A 19,954-nucleotide genomic window follows, 5' to 3' on the forward strand; every position below is an offset into this window, starting at 1 on the left:
GGGCCTCGAACCCGGGTCTCCGGCATGAGAGTCAGGCGCTCTAACAAGGAGGCAACTACTAGCTGGCCTCCGTTACATATAGCCTACATAGAAACACAGCACCTCAAATGTATTTTTTATATACATAATCAAATAAAAGTAGAAGCTATTATTGTAGATTAACTGTGTATGTTTTTACACTGTGATTTTGTCATGTTGACAGTGTTTGAGTTTCTTCCTCATTATGAAAGCATGTTATAACTTCTATCCTTTGACAAACAATGCTGTTACTGGTTTCATCCATCCAGTGTTAAAGTCCCTGTATTTCCCCTATGGCTCTCTGCCATGAAACCGGTTTATCTTGAAGAACCTATTAAACAACATGAGAACCAGCAATCAGTTCACGCATGAAGGGAAGAGAATCTTTAATAGATATGCACTTTATATATATATATATATATTGTTTGTCCATTAGTCTTGGCTGCAAATGGAAACCTTGTTGGCAAAGGGGTAACACTTTAGAATACGGTTCCTTCGTTAATGAATAACTACACAAGAACCAATGAGTAACACAATATTAACAATCTAGTAACTATTATTAACTAACAAGAAACTCTTATTAAAGAACTAGTAAGTAATAGCGCACAGATGAAAGTGGTAGTTCACTATTAACTTATCAATAACAACTATTTTTTTTATGCTTCCCAGAGAACTACTGAAAAAGTTTATTAACAATCTAGTAACTACTATTAACTAAAAAGAAACTCTGATTAAGGGATTAGGAAGTAATAGTGCACAGATGAAAGTGGTACTTCAATAACTACTATATTCTTTTATGCTTCCCAGAGAACTACTGAAAAAATTTAATAATTCATACAAAACTAATCAATAACCAATGCAGGATAAATGACTAGCACTACATTAACATTTGAACTGCTACCGTAAACGAATACACAAGGTTGTTTAAATTATCAATATGTAAGCTGTTAATAATTGGCCTATGCTGTCTATTTATCAACTGAATAATTTTAAAGAAATGGATTTTAATATATATTATTTATAATATATGTGGTAGTGTAATTATATTGTATTGCAATAGCAAACATATAGCTTATTTTACACTTAGGCATTGATTTACCAAACGTTGCAAATTTCATGTCCTCAGCTATGTCCGGATCTCTGTAGTCTACTGAGGATTGTGTCTTTTAGATGCACAAAATAGCATGTCCTGTTATTAATCTGCCGGTTTTTATTGATGTAAAATACAGGGCAGGTCCAATGGCGATATGACCATTTTATCAGCTTTGGTTTGGGATCAGTGTTGGTGTAATGCATTACTAAGCAATTAATTACTGTAATTTAATTACTTTTCCCTTAAAAAGGGAATTACTCTCAATTTTTCTGTCATTTAATTAGTTACTTTTCATGTAATTGCATTAAATACTGTATAGACTACAGAACAATTCTATATAAAGCAAAAGTGGATTTAACATCAATATTTAACATTTAATGTTGAAATGTATGTATTTTAAATTATGTATTTTAATGTAACCTTCTCTATTTAAATACTTTGTAGGAGACTTTGTGAGAATAAATCATGCGATTTTATATTATTTATTTGAAAGGATTAAAAGCCAATCCTTGTATTGTTCAACTGGTGGATGTTTATATGGGAGTTAGAAAGTATTTCTAGTCATGCACACTTTCTGGAGAGAGTAAATAGTACAGTAAGCACATTACATTGTTGAAGATGTAATTAGTAGCTAGTAATTCATTGTTTTTTTATGACATCTTACCCAGGACTGGTTAGGATTTTGGTGGACAGGAATGAAAAATCATTATGGATTAAAAAAGTTGACAAAGACAGGGACTTTGTTTCTTTCAATATCAGCTTCAATATGTGGATATTAAAGTCAATTTTAGCAGGATTATATAAAGGGGTCATCGGATGCCCATTTTCCAGAAGTGGTATGATTCGTATGGTGGTTGTGTCCACACACTGTAAAGACACATTTATATGCAAACACCATATAAAAGTGAATTTAGCATCTGATGACTCATTTAAGGGAAAAACTAACCATCGACTTTTTATAATTTTAAACAGTTTTTTTTAAATCTCTCTCTACTTCAGTCTCCAGCTGCAGGGAGACATTTAAAGCTTCTCTTTTACTGGCAAAAGATTTCTAAACAAATCTAGTTACAATTTAGGAAGATTATGATAAGTTATAGAAATATTTGATTGATTAAATGTTTGTTTTTTTAATCGATTGAAAGCACTAGTAATTATCCTTTAGTATTGAAAGACACTCAAAGCAGGAACTGAACACACACCCCTCCCGTTAGAAATGTGTTCTTCTAAAGCGGCTTTTGAGGAAACACTCACACAGAAACAATCACTTTCCCTTCAGACACCAGGCTGTGCTGTATGTTTTGAGGTACGTTCTTACAATTTCAGATGTCAAATTTGAATAAGAAAGTGTTTATTAAATAATGTTTTTTCCATTTACAAACTTTTTTTTTTCCTGCAAGGGATTCATGATGGATATAATATAAACATACCAAGCATAAACATGTTGAAGCTCAACTGGTAGAATGGGATGCCAAGCTCTGGTGTCATTTGATGTCAAACTTAAAACCACAGTTAGTCACTTCGGATAAAAGCATCTTCCCAATTGATAAATATACACGTTTTGTTTTTATTTGAAACTGTGCATCTCAAACGGCACAAGACTGTAAAAGATTCTGAGGGATGAAGGTTTTTATACACGGATCAAACTAAAGCATCCAGAGCTCAGCATCCAGAACTGAAGAAATCAAACCCCTGCCATGTATGCCTATGCATTGACTTGGTTAAAATTGATTAGTAGTGTTAAAGGCAATAATTGTTATAGCTTTTGGATAAAAATATGGTAAGCTATGGTCATAAACACTGCTATATATGTGTGTGTCTGAGTCCTCAAATAAGCAAATGTGTTTTGGTCTTAGTATCAGTTCTCTATCATTTAAGGAAGTGAATGATGCAGCTGAACTGAGGCATCATGACTGACATTAGACTTGATTTGCATTTACGGTGTCATTTGATATGAACTTCTGGTACAGCAGATAATTTGTGGAATGCAAAAATAAAATTGTAATGCAGTTCAGATGTTATAGGAAGAAGGAGGCGGGAACCGGCGAACATTCAAAGACTTTAATGACATAAACAAACAAACACAAGTCCAGGCCTGGCTCTCTCAATCTCCACTGTCGTCGCTCCTCCTTTTATGCTTCCACTTCTCCGTGAGAGATACGAGACCGTTGCGTTGCGCAGGAGTCGCTCATCAGTAATCACACAGCCTGCCTCGTTGTGCTCTCTCACGGCCCTCTGCTTCGTCCTGCTCGCAAAAGAAATATACACTCTTTTAGCAATACAAAGGTCAAGGGCTCCATTTACACATATTTTGCTAAATGTACACTGAAAGCAGTGTTGGTTCAAATCATCTGAATAGGCTTATGGATGTAGAGAAGTTTGAACACACCAAAAAATAAATAAAAACAGTGTGTGTGTGTGTGTGTGTGTGTCATCATCATCATCTTCTTCCGCTTATCCGGGGCCGGTACGAAGCAGAGATGCCCAGACTTCCCTCTCCCTGGACACTTCCTCCAGCTCTTCCGGGGGGACACCGAGGCGTTCCCAGGCCAGCCGGGAGACATAATCCCTCCAGCGTGTCTTAGGTCTTCCCCGGGGTCTCCTCCCGGTGGGAAATGCCTGGAACACCCTCCCGGGAAGGCGTCCAGGAGGCATCCGGAACAGATGCCCGAGCCACCTCAGCTGACCCCTCTCGATGTGGAGGAGCAGCGGCTCTACACTGAGCTCCTCCCGAGTGACCGAGCTCCTCACCCTATCTCTAAGGGATCGCCCAGCCATCCTGCGGCGAAAGCTCATTTCGGCCGCCTGTCCGGGATCTTGTCCTTTCGGTCATGGCCCACAGCTCATGACTATAGGTGAGAGTAGGAACTTAGATTGACAGGTAAATCGAGAGCTTGGCCTTGCAGCTCAGCTCCTTCTTCACCATGACAGACCGGTACATCGACCACATTTCTGCAGAAGCTGCACCGTTTCGTCTGTCAATCTCCCGTTCCATCCTTCCCTCACTTGTGAACAAAACCCCAAGATACTTGAACTCCTCCTCTTGAGGCAGGAACTCTCCACCAACCTGAAGTGGGCAAGCCACCCTTTTCCAACTGAGAACCATGGCCTCGGATTTGGAGGTGCTGATTCTCATCTCAGCCGTTTCACACTCGGCTGCAAACCGTCCCAGTGCATGCTGAAGGTCCTGGTCTGATGGGGCTAACATGACAACATCATCCTCAAAAAGCAGAGAGGAAATTGTTTGGTCCCCAAACCGGACACCCTCCGGCCCCTGGCTGCGCCTGCAAATTCTGTCCATAAAAATTATGAACAGAACCAGTGACAAAGGGCAGCCCTGCCGGAGTCCAACATGCACCGGAAACAAGTCTGACTTTCTGCCGGCAATGCGAACCAATATCCTGCTTCGGTCATACAGGGACCGGACAGCCCTTAGCAAAGGACCCCGGACCCCATACTCCCAGAGCACCCTCCACAGGACGCTGCGATGGACACAGTCGAATACCTTCTCCAAATCAACAAAGCAAATGTGGATTGGTTGGACAAACTCCCATGCACCCTCCAGCACCCTGTAGAGAGTATAGAGCTGGTCCAGTGTTCCACGACCGGGACGAAAACCGCACTGTTCCTCCTGAATCAGAGGTTCCACTATCTGCCGTATTCTCCTCTCCAGTACCCTGGCATAGACTTTCCCGGGGAGGCTGAGAAGTGTGATCCCCCTGTAGTTGGAACACACCCTCTGGTCCCCCTTCTTAAAACATCCAGAGACTTGAGGTACTCTGGCGGATCTCATCCACCCCTGGTGCCTTGCCACCGAGGAGCTGTGTGTGTGTGTGTGTGTGTGTGTGTGTGTGTGTGTGTGTGTGTGTGTGTGTGTGTGTGTGTGTGTGTGTGTGTGTGTGAGTGTGAATTAACACCAAAATTTGAGCTAAATGTACATTCAGTAATTGCAATAATACATTGATGTACCAAATGTGATACGTTTTTTAGCTTAATTGCAGTGTAAATACCTGTCAAAAGTGGAAAAAAAAAACAGGTTAAACAAATGTAATATATTTTCTCTTTCACAGCAGGAGTTTAAGGATGCAGCTGGTAATTTATTTCCTGATGATATTAACATACACACATGCAGATTATCCTGCATTAAAAGCTCTTCTGTCAGAGAAGGGTCTCAGAGATGGTAAGTTTTCCAATGCATTGATCTGAAATTACATTTAACAATATTCTTTGTTGTGCGTTTCAGTTTGACATGATAGCTACTGTCCATCAGGGAAATGCTCAGTGATTGTTTTCTTTAATATATTATACATACAGTGTTGTGCCTGAACACGTTCATGAACTCGTTCATATTTTGGGCGAACGATAACTGAACGTACTGTTTTACTGCCTGATGAACGTTACTGTGAACTCGTTCATTCTGGTGTCTGTGAACGACAGCACTCTCAGTTTAACTTCATTCAATAGAGTGCCAGATTTCTATAGAGCGAAAATCCGTTAAAACACACCTAACAGGCCAAACGTAAAAGGTCCTAGTCCTCTCTTGTCCCTTTACTGTCGTCATTCCTTCTTATTACGCCCGTGGGACTCGAGGCCTTGTTCCGCTCCTGGGCTCTCTGTGAAACTTAAATACTGTGCCTTTAGGAATACTTGATAATAGAAATACCATCCAGAGTTTGAATCCCAACTTTTTCCAATCCCATTGTTCTCCCCATATACTGTTCATGGTTAGTTAGATTGAGCCCAGTGCATTATGGGTGTGGAGGTTTTGGCAAAATGCCTCTTTTTAGAAAGGAGAAAAAAGGCCAAAGCCCATTTTCTCTGTTTAACTAGTCATGTAACACAAATTTTATAAATAAATAAATAAATGACGCACCTTTCTCAGTCACCTTTCACAGTCAGCCAAGATTTATTAAAACTCACATCGCCAGCAGTGAATTAACCCTTTAAAAGACATGAAATCTTGTATATTTGAATCATGATTATGCTAAATAGGTGATATGTGCTTCTGTATTTGTTTCTGTACATGTGTTCAGTGTCTCAGATGTTGTCTGTCCAAATACAAAGCAAACTGAAGAGTACTGAAATTCCAGAGTTCCGGGGTGGGGTGGACATCAAGATCGGCACTGTACATTATGTCTTATCAAAGTTAGTTTGCTAAAATTCAATCAAACTAAATTAACTAATTTTCACAGATACTAAATGCATTTATAAACACAAATACAAGAAATTCAGTTAGTAGTTATCATATTCATCACATAAACAGTCATTTTAACTTAGAAAATATGACTGCGTCTACATGAATATACTCTATAAATGGTGAACTGGTGTGTTTTGTGTTTCCAGCATGCGGGTTGTGCAGTGCAGCATGACAGACCCATCACTGGTGTTTGTAGAGGGAACGGGTGTATCTGTGGAAGTCAGTCAACTCACACTATCCATCACAGGCAGCTGGGCAACACAGTTCGGCATAATGTAAGTGCACCAGTGAATCATGGGGAAGGAGACAGCAATCAAAGTTAACCTGATATAATCTTGGAAACAAATAACATTTTCTATAAACCTTACTACACAATTTCATGATCTGATCAGAAGGACCATGCATACACTGATGCCTCTTTGGACTTTAAGTCAAATAAACCCAAACAAGGGTGATCGAGAACCCAACGTAAAGTGTTTATATCCCACTTATTACACATCTATAAGTAAATAATTGGGCGAGAACTACTGATTTGAGTAAAAAATGTATTACTTCACTTTTAGAACTAATAGCTTCCACAAAGAAAAACAGTTCCAACACTGTAGCAAACAGCTTTTATCCAAGACCAGCAAACCAGTTAAAACAAGTCGAACATGTTATTAAAAGATAATGTACAGTGTATTAACCCTTTTCCACGTGACAACCATTTTTGCAAATGTGCATATGACATTCCCAAAATAAAAAAGGTTGCAGCTCATCAGTCATTCTGAATAGACACAGAACCAACATATGTGACCCGTGCTGACATAATGAGTCAGAATGAGCAAATATAAAAAAATAGTTTCAAAACCAAACCTTCAAAATGGTGTATGATTTGTTGGAATCAGACAAAAAATTACTAAACTACACCAGCTTGAAGTCGATGGAGTCAGAAAAGTCCATTTTGAGAAACAAGGTTTTCTGAAGGTTTGAAAACAAAATCACCCAGCAACCATACCTTAAAATCCCTGGTAATAACACCAAGTTTGGCACAAACCAAGTCAAAACGAACATCTATAGGAAAAATATACAATCAACCTTTTCCCATGATACCAGAATTGTTTGATTAACATTACTGAAACAGACACTTCGACCTACTGTACACTCGGATGTAATATAATGTTATACACCAGATGTTTTTCACAACAGTTAACCAAACATTCACTAAGACATAACATAATTTATTTATGTTATGTTATCTTTACATAATATAAGATAATGTTTGCATGAATACTTGCCAAGACAGATATTTTGAAATACTGTAATTCGGTGTATGTGTGTATATCGGGATCCCGCGCTGTCAGTCAGCGGGACTAAGTTTTTTTTTTTTACATAAGCATATTCATTTGAAAATCATTTTCATTGGTTCAGACATATGTTATCGAGAAATGACCTTAAATATTTCCAAAGTTGAAATGCTGCGCTTTACAACGATACCAAACGTGTGCGGAGAGGATCCTGCCTAAAAAAACCAGCAAGACCAGCATATGTTGTGTTTTGGTGCTGGTATGCTGGTATGGTCTTGCTGGTCCACCAGCTAAACCAGCACCAAACCATGCTATTTCTTGATGTAGAGAGTTCCCTCTGTGTCACACATCGATTGCCCTTGACTATTACTTTCTTGTTGTTTTCTCTGATGAACTGAAAATAATGAAAGTATGTCCAAATCACAAATGTAGAATCCGTCACTGCCGTAATCTTAACCATCACATTCCAACAACAGGAGATAGACAGTAATGTGCATTACTGAGATTGTTATGTGTGTAATATTACCAATATTTTATCAGTAATGCATTATATTACTGCGTTAGAGCAAAAAGTAATAGTTTTCTAATGCACTGACCAGAAGCTTCTCAGGGTCCATCAGGGCATAGCCCTGTTTATATATGTTTATATATGGTTGCGATGACACATACCAAGTTTCGTAACAATTAGTTACTATGTTCGTAAGCAATTTCATTTTATTGCAAAAAATGATCAACAGGCAAAACGGCCAACATTAGATCAACACTGGGTCATCCAGCAAGACAACAACCCAAAGCACATCCAGATTGGTCCAGATGTTTTTGAGGGACAAGTGTCCCCCTGAAAGCCCAGATCTAAATCCTATTCAGAATCTATGGCGGGAGCTCCAGCTTAAAGGGTTAGTTCACCCAAAAATGAAAATGATGTCATTAATGACTCACCCTCATGTCGCTCCAAGCCCGTAAGACCTCCGTTCATCTTCAGAACACAGTTTAAGATATTTTAGATTTAGTCCGAGAGCTTTCTGTTCCTCCATTGAAAATGTATGGACGGTATACTGTCCTTGTCCAGAAAGGAAATAAAGACATCATCAAAGTAGTCCATGTGACATCAGTGGGTTAGTTAGAATTTTTTGAAGCATCGGAAATACATTTTGGTCCAAAAATAACAAAAACTAGGACTTTATTCAGCATTGTATTGTCTTCCGGTTCTGTTGGGGATCCGCGTTCAGTGACGCTGCTGATGTAAGACGAGCTGACGTGTGTCTGGTGCGCCCAAGCTTCGTTTACAGTCTGAGGGAGACGCACGCTGGAAACAAAACAATCTTCACAAACATGTCTAAGGATTTCCACACAGAGGAAATGTATTTCCGATGCTTCAAAACATTCTAACTAACCCACTGATGTCACATGGACTACTTTGATGATGTCTTTATTTCCTTTCTGGACAAGGACAGTATACCGTTCATACATTTTCAATGGAGGAACAGAAAGCTCTCGGACTAAATCTAAAATATCTTAAACTGTGTTCTGAAGATGAACGGAGGTCTTACGGGCTTGGAGCGACATGAGGGTGAGTCGTTAATGACATAATTTTCATTTTTGGGTGAACTAACCCTTTAAGGTCCATGCTCGAAAAGAGCTGGAGCTTTTTACCACAGAGGAATGGGAAAGATCCCTCAAGATAGCTGGCATCATATCAAAGTAAAAAGTTTTAAATAAGACATTTGTAATGTAAAGGAATTGATTGTTTATAAGATATGTAATATGATTGTGTTTTGTTCTATGATTGCAGCCATGATGACGGCTCATTTGATGTGGCTGTGTACAATATCCACATCTACACCCTCCTGCAGTTAGGAGATGATGCTGGCCGTCTCTCCATCTCCACTGTTCAATGTAGTGCTGATGTAGGAAGTGTGGATATTCACTTCCATGGAGGAGCTAGGCAAGTATTAACAAAGCATAAAAGACTGAGAAATGATACCTGAAGATACACACAACAATTGTGGATATCTCTTATGACTACCACTAATGGAGCATTTCTATTTTTTCTATTCGCCAGCTTTTTTTTCCAGCCATTTGTACGTGCTTTCAGTGGACAAATATCAGGCATGATACGTGAGCAGGTTTGTCCTTTTTTCAAAACAAACTAGCCAACACTATTATTGGATATTTCTCATTATGTCTTGTATTGTCATTATTACTATAATATTTATTTTATTTTTTTAGATTTGCCCGGCAATTCAACAAGCAATAAATGGATTAGAGACAACTCTACAGGAAATACCTGGTACTGGCACAAAAATGTCTCAAAATGATATATTATATATCGATCACGTATATTTATAGTTAAAAAAAGACATATTATGCATAAAGAAAACTATTTTTAGGACCAATATAATTTTTATTTTTTGCATTGTGCCATTATTTTCCATAATCATTAAGGTAAATGTGATTAATTGTTATTAAAGGGGTCATATAATGCCATTTTTGTACAAGCTAATATGATTCTTTAAGGTCTAAATTAAAAGTTTGTAATGTACTGTAATTAAAAATGATCATTAGTATTGTAAGAAAACACTTATTTTACCTGGTGAAAAACAGCTCTGTTGTCAGCACGCCGTTTAAGTGTATGTGTCTTTAAATGATAATGAGCTTTGCTCACCCCGCCCCTCTGTTCTGTGCGTACACCGTTTGTAACACAATAACACAATAACCATAACGCGTTGTTCATTATAAATGTGGGATTATGAATTATATAGAGAATGTCGTACATAGAAAACATGCCGTAATGTACCCTGAGTGTAAACCTTAGCCGCACTCATCGTGAAGCTAGCGATTTGCAAAGATTAATATTAATATTAATATAAAGGTTAATAAAACGTTACACTCACTTCAGTTCTTCAGGAGGTGCAGCAGGAACACAAATAGTTGGTTGGTACTGATCCGTTTTTCAGGAGCAGCTTCTTAGCAAAACCAGCTTTATACTGACACTCCTCGTTTATAAAGCAGTCTGGTGTGTGAAATGATTTGCGCAAACATAAAAGAATTTACTTTGATCGTGGGGAATATCCCCTTCGAAAACAAACTCAGCCACTGCGTCTTCAGTGGTTCGGATTTAGGAGCATTACAATGACTGCTGTGTTCCTTATTGTACCCAAGAACAGAACACCACTTCGCTTAGACTCCATTCTGCTCATAGACAGTGCTCCAGCGTACTTTTCGGCACGACACCGGTCCGCGCGGACTATGATTGACAGCTCGCTCATGAGCGAGGGCGGGTCTGTGTTGAAACGCTGCTGTCAATCAACAATCGTGGGAGGGGCGTGCGAGCGTGTGACGTCACAAGATCAAACGGCTCAATTTGAGGCAGGGGAAAACATATAAGAAAAACAAAATCACTGGATGGATTTTTATCATTATTTTATGGTTGTGTACAGGCACTGCCAACACACATTTCAGTACAATCAACTTGTAAAAGTGCATGTACCATTATATGACCCCTTTAAACAATCATTAAAAAGGCCTAACTTTCTTGAATTTGATGTGAATATTTTTGTGAGGTTCACCCTACTGTGGGTTATTTCGGTCATATTATTGAGCTATTGCTACTTAATAACATTAATGTTGTTGACGTGATTGTAAATACAAAATCCTTGGAAAACTACTTATAAAACTACAGCACGCATTACATTTCTCTTCATTAGATGAGTACAGTAATCATGCTCAAATGAATTCTTTCTAGTTAACATACCTGTGGATCCGTATCTATATCTGAGCATCCCTCTCACATCCTCCCCGGCTGTGACACATCATAGCTTTGAGTTAGATATTAAGGTAAGGATTTTTAATTCAGCATTTATAATACTGATTAAAGCCAGGCACACTGTGCAATTTCAGCATTTATTTAGTTAAATACCAACTGTCGCTGTATGAGTAAATCACATTAGATGTAAAGCCAAAGTTCACGATCTATGCGGCCCGATCGTGAAGCTGCGACTTAAAATATCCATTCCGTGTCGCCATGATTTAATTTCTGTTTTCGGGCAGTGAAGGGAAAAGGCACTGAGTTTAGGGCAATCAGGTCGTAGCTCTGCTTCAACTGTGTGATACCCTCACAAGAGGAGACCAACATTTCTAACATCAGTAATTTATCCGAGCAGATTCGCCTCTCGTTTCCCTCTGTACACTGAACGACAAAGCTGAAATTCAGCCGGACTTAAAAAAAGAGTCATACAACTCAGGAATCGGCTCAGATTCAGACCAAAATTGCACAGTGTATGCCCAGCTTAACATTTTATTGCCGTAAAATAGATTCATACAGTTGCAACAGGGGTGTCCAATCCTGCTCACGGAGAGCCACTGTCCAGCTAATCCAGGTCTGCAGAATCACTAGATACTTCAATCACTAGCTAACTCTCCAGGAGCAGGATTCGCTTCTCTGAGCTGTATAACCGTCCCTGAGCCCCAACTATTATTAGGTTTCTCTTTCTGAATATATTTTGATTTCTCGATTTGTATACAGTGTTATAGATTTTATTTATTCGCTTCGGAATTTTTACTGTAATCAATGACGTTTGGTTGTTGTTCCTGTGACAGGGTGAGTTTTACAGCCGCAGTTCTCCGTCTGAACCGCCTTTCTCTGCAAGCGTGTTTGACATGCCGTATGCAGAAAACTACATGCTTTCAATCGCTGCCTCTGAGTTCTTAGTGAATTCAGCAGCTTATGCATTCCTCAGCTCTGGCGCTCTTCAAATCAACATCAGAGATGACATGGTGAGGAAATACTAAACAATAAATACTATTACCATATCTAATGAATAATACAGCATTTGTGTTGGAAGAGTTCTGTATCTTACACTCATTATAGACTGACAAGGAATCATGCCCTCTTATAGATTTTAAATATACATTTAGCTATTAAGTCACTCATTCATCTAATTTAATGTAGATACCAAAGAGTTCTCCAATCCATCTGAACACCAGTCAGTTTGGTGCCTTCGTTCCACAGGTCAGTGTATGTATAGGACGTAACTTTGTAAGGGAAAACATTTTTTTTATAAAATATCTTATGTTTAATGTCAACCAGTAAATAAGAGAACATGACTACGTTTGCATATACTGATGTAATACCAGTCATGAATCTCATGTGTATTTACATGTCTAAAATGTGTCTCTTCCATGTTCTATAGTTTTCAAGTAAAATCAAGTTGTTATCAAGATGAATAATGTGCTCTGTTTCCAAATGATTTGTTCAGCTACGCACAATGTATCCCAACATGGAGATGCAGGTGCTGTTATACGCCAGTGAGACGCCTCTGTTCTCCTTCAGTTCAGGGGTGATAGAGATTCATGTACCGGCTGCAGCAAAGTTCTCCGCTGTTAAACCTGATGGTGCGCTGCTGCCTCTCTTCAGACTGGATGTGGTGAGTTTCCTGTTTGGATATACAAATTATGCACAAAAACATTGTATACAAAAGGTAAGTTAACCATGAACTTGGTGGAAGAGCACGAGACTGACTGATCGAAAAAAGTCAGGGAAAATAAAACATAAATCAGGGTACCGGAAATGTCATGAAAAGAAGGAGAGAGAGGCCAGGAGAGTTGTTGTATCCCAGTCCATAAAGACGTTCTTAAAGACAGGTTAGTGTATCGTTATTTCGCTGGGAATAAGAAAACTCCTGTCTACAGCCTGCCGAGTACGGTCACTTTACTGTCGGTGTCCACCACAATCCACCGAATGATTACATGGTCAAAATTCCTGTCTTTTTACACTATTGTAAATAGAGTTAAAAAATGTACACGAGTTACGACGCATTGCATTATGCACCTGACCTGCCGGCTGATTATGTATTTCATTACATCAAGAAAACACGAATACAACACTGCACTTAGATTGATACATTTATTAGCTTTATTTAACAATATATTACCAGTTCCATATTATCTTTATTAAAAAAATAAGACAATCAATAATTTTATTTTTTAAATTTGACTGCATTCTTGTCAATTTCTAAATGTTTGCTTGTTGATTTATGAATTATAACTGATGGGGAAAAAAACTGTATTTTGCTGTTCCTTTTCTAAAATTGGTTTTAATATTATTTAACAATTTCTTGCTTTTTGTTAGTTTTTATTAGTTGTAATCACCATCTTCTGTTTTAAGTAAATAGACTGTCAAAGTGAAATGATATTAGGCCGAAACTTATTATAATGTCCTGCAGCAACAGATGTGGCATCGTCTGACTCACAACCCCATTCCAAAGATCACATGGAGGGTCAGTGCAGAAGATACTCATTGGGTATATTAACTTGTCAGGAATCACTTTATTATTTATATTTAGTATTTAATAGTCACATCTATTTTAACTGAACTGAACTGGAAAATATTGTTTTTTATTGTTTTTTATTTATTTTTGATATAACTATCTGAGTTCTACCAGGCTACCAGGTTCCTCAACCCAGCAAATGCATGAAAGTAGGCCAACATCAGTTAGTGAAAGTCAAAGGGAAGAAGCTGAAAGTAGCACCAGTTAGGACCCAGTCACAGACAGCCCAACCCCAGCAAGCACAGGGAGAAATAAAGGCGAGAGTGAAGATTTTTTGTCAACTGATCCAAGATTGTGGTGAGAGAAGTTCACAGATTGTGAGCGTGACGTCAAGTAAACTTTATTTATATAGCGCTTTTTACAATACAGATTGTTTCAAAGCAGCTTTACAGAGATAACAGGACAATGATGTTGTAATAATATTGTTAAATATAAAATTAAGTGTCCCCAAGCCAAAAGCCGATGGCGACAAAGGCGAAGAAAGGCAACAGTGGCAAGGAATGGAGAAAAAAACCTTGGGAGAACCCAGGCTCAGTCGGGGGGCCAGTCCTCGTTTGGCCAACAAATGAACAGTGTATGATTATGATTTAGGCAGCATAATTGGTCAGAAGTCAGATGGGATCAGAACTTTCACAATATTTATCCAGTTCATCTGGTTAGGGGTCGGAGTCCTCACGCCGGTATGGAGATGAGTGTGTTGAGGTGTCCATGAGGCCTTCACAGTGTTAATGAGGCTGGCACTTCAGGGATGCGTTGTCATTTTGTCCATGCGATGGTCCTTCATCAGATCTGGATACGGCCTGGATCCGGGTGACTGCGGTAAACCTCGGGATAAACAGAGAGACTAATATTAGCGTAGACGCCATCCTTCTTATGATGTACAAAGTACATCAGGATTTATGGGAAGTGTTCCCGGTTACGGCTGATCGAATCTATACAGCCTAACATTAAATTATAGAAGTCTATAATGTTTTATGTGTATGCTAGGCCAAAGAGATGTGTTTTTAGTCTAGATCTGAACTGACAGACTGTGTCTGCTTCCTGGACAATGTTAGGAAGACTGTTCTAAAGTTTTGGTGCTAAATAGGAAAAGGATCTACCGCCAGCAGTCGATTTTGATATTCTAGGTATTATCAACTGGCCGGAAGATCGCAATAAACGTGAAGGACTATAATGCGTTAAGAGCTCGCTCAAGTACTGGAGAGCTAAACCATTTAGTGCTTTGTAAGTAATCAGCAGTATTTTAAAATGTATACGATGTTTAATAGGGAGCCAATGCAGTGTTGACAGAAGCGGGCTAATATGGCAATACTTCCTGGTTCTGGTAAGGACTCGGAACTGCTGCGTTTTGGACCAGTTGTAATTTGTTTATTAAGCATGCAGGGCAACCACCCAGTAGAGCATTACAATAATCTAGCCTTGATGTCATGAACGCATGAACTGTTCCGCATTTGTTATTGAGAGAATATGACGTAATTTATATATATATATATGTCCTTTAATTTTGTGAATTGGAAAATTTCGTCAGGGCGTGAAGAAATATAGAGCTGAGTATCATAAGCATAACAGTGAAAGCTAATTCCATTCTTCCTAATGATATCTCCTAAGGCTAGCAGGTACAGAGTGAACAGCATCGGTCCTAGTACTGAGACTTGTAGTACACCATACTGAACTTTTGATCGATAAGAGATCTTTTCATTTACTGTTACAAACTGATGACGGTCAGATAATTATGATTTAAACCATGCTAATGCAATTCCACTAATGCCAACATAATTTTCAAGTCTATTTAAAAGAATGTTGTGGTCAATGGTAACAAATGCAACAATAAGATCGAGTAATACTAATAGAGAGATACAACCACGATCGGATGATAAGAGCAAATCATTAGTGACTCTAATGAGAGGTGTCTCAGTACTATGGTGCCGGTCTAAATCCTGACTGGAAATCCTCGCAGATACCATTTCTTTCTAAAAAAGGAACATAGTTGTGAGGATACTGCTTTTACTACTATCTTTGACAGAAAAGGTAGATTCGAGATCTGCCTGTGATTGACTAATTCTGTAGGATCAAATTGCGTTTTTTTTTAACAAGCGGTTTAATCATAGCTACTAGCTTAAAAGTTTTTGGTACGTATCCTGATGACAAAGATGAATTAATGTTATTGAGAAGAGGATCTATGACCTCTGGAAGCATTGCTTTCAATAATTTTTTTTTATCTTGATTTCTTGATTTTGAGTATCTTGATTTTTCTTTGGACATTTCTATGTGAGATGTGACGATATCCTGAATGTTACATTTTGTCATAAGGCAAATTGATAAATGATGCATTAGTTGTTTAATGTATTCGGCTGATTATGTGTTAATATACTTTAATATGTGTGCTATGTTAATTGTGGGGTAAGGGCAGGTGAGCAATGAATGCATCAAATTGTTCGTCAGTGAGACTACACCGCACTGTCTGATGCGATACTGTAGTAGACGGTTGCATAGTGATAATTTTCTCCCTGATATTATCAATCTTATAAGTGAAGAAGTTCATAAAGTCATTACTGCTGTGCTGCTTGGAAACTTCTGGGGTTGAAGCTTTATTTCTCGTTAATTTAGCCACTGTTTCGAATAAATACCTAGGGTTTTGTTTATTTTCTTCTAATAGGGTTGAAAAATAAGCAGATCTAGCAGTTTTTAAGGCCTCTCTGTATGCAATCGTGCTCTCTTTCCATGAAATGCAAAATGCCTCTTGTTTCATTTTCTTCCAGTTTCGCTCCATTTTTCTGGCTGCTCTCTTAAGGGCCTGAGTGTGCTCGTTGTACCACGACGTTGGACTATTTTCTTTGATCTTCTTTAAGCGCAAAGGAGCAACTGTGTCTAAAGTGCTGGAAAAGAGAGAGTCAAAAGTTTCTGTCGCAATATTGAGTTCTTCTAAGCTATCTGGGATGCTGATGAGATGAAACCGATCAGGAATATTATTAATAAAGCAATATTTAGTGGCAGAAGTGATAGGTCTAACATATTTGTAACACGAAATCGGCTTTACAGCCTTGGCTAAATTAAGTTTACACAAGACTAGATAATAATCTGAGATGTCATCGCTCTGCTGTATATATTCATTGGCATCAACATTGGTTCCATGTAACAATATTAGATCTAGAGTATGATTACGACAATGAGTCGGTCCTGACACAAGTTGTCTAACTCCAATAGAGTTCAATGTCTTGAAATGCCAATCCCAGTGCATATTTTTCGTTATCTACATGTACATTAAAATTACAGCAGGCTTTGAGAATGATGTTAGGCACCTTAAGTCCGTGTGTGATGCCAGTCAGTCAGTCTCCTCTCGACCTGCTGAATTCAGTCTACAGGATGCAGCTCCAGAGTATTTTTGGAGAAGTGTGTGTTGCAGTGCGCTTCTTCTGCACTCTACCTGTCTCTGTTTCTGGTGCAGAAAGGGCTTTTAGCAAGTTGAAACTTGTCAAAAACTATCTCAGGTCTACCCAAACTCAAGAGAGGTTTAATAGCCTTGCCCGACTTTCAAACAAACTACAAACAGTGAAATAAAACCATGTGTTCACCAAATTTATCAATTAATCAAAAAGGAAACAGCAATGCAGCTTAGAATTAACTTCAGTGCTCTTCTCTCAATCCTCCTGCAGGACCTCAACTTCAATGGAAGTGCTCGGATTGACAAAAACCTGACTGGAGCTTTCCAAATGAAAAAGTGAGTTTCATTGATATTTGTCCAGTTAAAGACGCAGTCAAATGAGCTCCATTTTTAGTTGTGTTTTCATTTCAATCATGCATTGCAGTTTTTGGTAACGCTTTAGATTACAGCCCGGAAAGTACTGTGTAAGTAAAACGGATTTACGGTGTACCTTTCTGTAATTATAACGTATCTATAAAGTACGTAATTGTAGGTATAAGAGAACAATATGTAAAGTTTGCGGAATAAAGGGGTAACAACCTGGAAAATTAACAACTTATTTCTACTGTAATTACTTTAGAACTAAGGGGCACTTATTCTTCTATTATGATACAACAACCTTACATTTGGGAGAAATTTATTAAGAACATACTGCGTAGGTTTTTGTTATAATAGTGTACTAATACGTAAAGGCTTTTTTAAAATTATGGGGTACATAGTGCATTTATACAGTTTTTTTTAATAGCAAAAGTGCACTCATTAAGTTTGGGCTTCTGTGAGCTTATTTAGAGATATCAGCCGAATGGCTTAGTGCAGGCGCTTATGGATCCAAAATTACCCCACTAATAATGCCCGGAATGGCAGCAAACTTCTACAGTAGAACAAATAGGTTCTTATAAATAGGGTGTTTGGCTCGAGGTCATGGTGCAAAGTACCCTAGGTTGAAATTACTCCAAACCATCCCTTTAAGTAAGACCAAGATATCTAAAAAAAAAAATTATAATAATTAGAAAAAAAAGTGTACATTATCTGAAACTACATCATTGTTTTTTGCCCTGAATGCTGCATCAAGTTTAACGCTGACTCTCGGATCATCTGAGATTGGGGATTTTAAGGTGAGACCAGACAGTGATGATTCATGTCATATATTAACTTTGGTAGATCAGCATTATGAGATGGTTTATCTTTGTCTAATCATTCAATGTACAGACTGACACACTCGAGCAAATATCAGTGATGGCAGTGAAGATGTTTCTACTTCCAAAACTAAATGGTAAAAAATCTTTTAATGATATTGCATTTATTACAAACTTGCAACCAAAAAAGCATTTGCTGAAAAATATAAACTTTGCAAAACTGTTTATTAGAAAGTCTGGTAACTGATAATTAAAACCTTATTCTACTTTGCATTTTAGCGGCCCTGAAGACTGGCTTTCCATTGCCCACACCGCAAGGCTTTAGTTTGATCAATTCTCAATTGCTTATAAACAATGTGAGTACTATTAAATATTAAACTATTGAATGTTTGTATTCTGAAATGTATGGGGTTTGGATTTTGTTTGATATGGCAAAATTGTTGGAAAAAAGTGATACAGTCTGGATTTGTTTGTGACTTTTTCAGGGCTTTGTGGCCATTTTTACTGATGTCCAGGACTCCCTGACGGGCCTCTAAGCTCCAAACATGAACTGCACAACATAACAAATAACTGCAGAATTGTTTTCAGTGTAAGAATTATATAATCATTACTTGAAATGTCCATATATACAAGTTGATCAAATTTGACCATGTTATTTTTGTAATATTATGTACAAACTTCTTTGTCACTCATCCATGCAAAATATTCAACAGGGTATTTTCTACAGTTTACAGTGAAAAAAGTCTCCACACAATTCCTTCATTGGAGTTAATTTGTGTAAATAATCTGGCTTGCATGGAAGGCTGGCATGATGTCTTTTAGCTATGAGCTAGAGTTTGTGTGAAAGCTTATTAAAAATATATATAATCATAAGCAATCCAACATTCATGTTATTCACTACAACATTAAAGGTTTTGAAGCCTTTTAGGTATGACCAAGGCGCTATATATATATATATATATATATATATATATATATATATATATATATATATATATATATATATTCTGTGTGTGTGTGTGTGTGTGTGTGTGTGTGTGTGTGTGTGTGTGTGTGTGTGTGTGTGTGTGTGTGTGTAGTACTCCTGAAAAGAAGTATAGAAAGTTACAGGAAGGACAATCCTAATGTGTATTTACCACAAGTGAAGCACATCACGGGCGCTCCCCCTAACAAAGCGTGAGATGACGTCAGCACGCAGGTAGGCCAAAGGGCAGTCCTTGGTATTCAAAGTGCCTTGTGGGAGTGTAAAAGGGCCCCTATTATGCTCATTTAGAGGTTCATAATTTTGTTCAGGGGTCTACTAAAATAAGTTTACATGATTTAATGTTCACAAAAATACATTTTCTTGCAATATACATTGTTGCAGTACCTGTTTTCACTTTGTTTTAGTTTCGGTTTCTTAAAAAACCCGCCTTCCAAAAAGCCCAGTCTGCTCTCATTGGTCAGTTGGCCCCAGTCTGCTCTCATTGGTCGGTTG

At 38.1% G+C, this 19,954-nt stretch overlaps 1 protein-coding gene across 2 annotated transcripts; it reads left to right on the forward strand.

Moving 5' to 3' along the window:
* The first annotated feature begins 2,368 nt into the window (after window positions 1-2,368).
* bpifcl (BPI fold containing family C, like) lies at window positions 2,369-19,350 on the forward strand. Of its 2 annotated transcripts, none has more exons than XM_077238814.1 (16): window positions 2,369-2,414; window positions 5,179-5,288; window positions 6,142-6,253; window positions 6,452-6,580; window positions 9,384-9,536; window positions 9,654-9,717; window positions 9,821-9,881; window positions 11,337-11,428; window positions 12,191-12,367; window positions 12,543-12,602; window positions 12,850-13,017; window positions 17,574-17,638; window positions 18,414-18,456; window positions 18,551-18,614; window positions 18,757-18,833; window positions 18,963-19,350. In XM_077238814.1, exons 2-16 carry the CDS (start codon window positions 5,192-5,194, stop codon window positions 19,011-19,013), a joined length of 1,413 nt encoding a protein of 470 aa, XP_077094929.1. In that variant the 5' UTR covers window positions 2,369-2,414; window positions 5,179-5,191; the 3' UTR covers window positions 19,014-19,350. The 2 variants fall into 2 exon arrangements, with proteins under 2 accessions (XP_077094929.1, XP_077094936.1); XM_077238821.1 differs by having other exon boundaries at window positions 2,382-2,414; window positions 5,182-5,288.
* Window positions 19,351-19,954: the final 604 nt, after the last annotated feature.

Source organism: Siphateles boraxobius, unplaced genomic scaffold (genome assembly GCF_051911475.1).
Source record: "Siphateles boraxobius isolate OS27281-9 unplaced genomic scaffold, OSU_SipBor_1 100, whole genome shotgun sequence".
In the NCBI taxonomy this organism is placed as follows: domain Eukaryota; kingdom Metazoa; phylum Chordata; class Actinopteri; order Cypriniformes; family Leuciscidae; genus Siphateles; species Siphateles boraxobius.

Coding starts and splice junctions, on each gene's coding strand:
- bpifcl (XM_077238814.1), top strand. CDS start 5,192: ATGCAGCTGGTAATTTATTTCCTGATGATATTAACATACACACATGCA. Junction 6,254..6,451: donor GTACATTATGTCTTATCAAA/GTTAGTTTGCTA, acceptor TTGTGTTTCCAG/CATGCGGGTTGTGCAGTGCA. Junction 18,834..18,962: donor CTCAATTGCTTATAAACAAT/GTGAGTACTATT, acceptor TGACTTTTTCAG/GGCTTTGTGGCCATTTTTAC.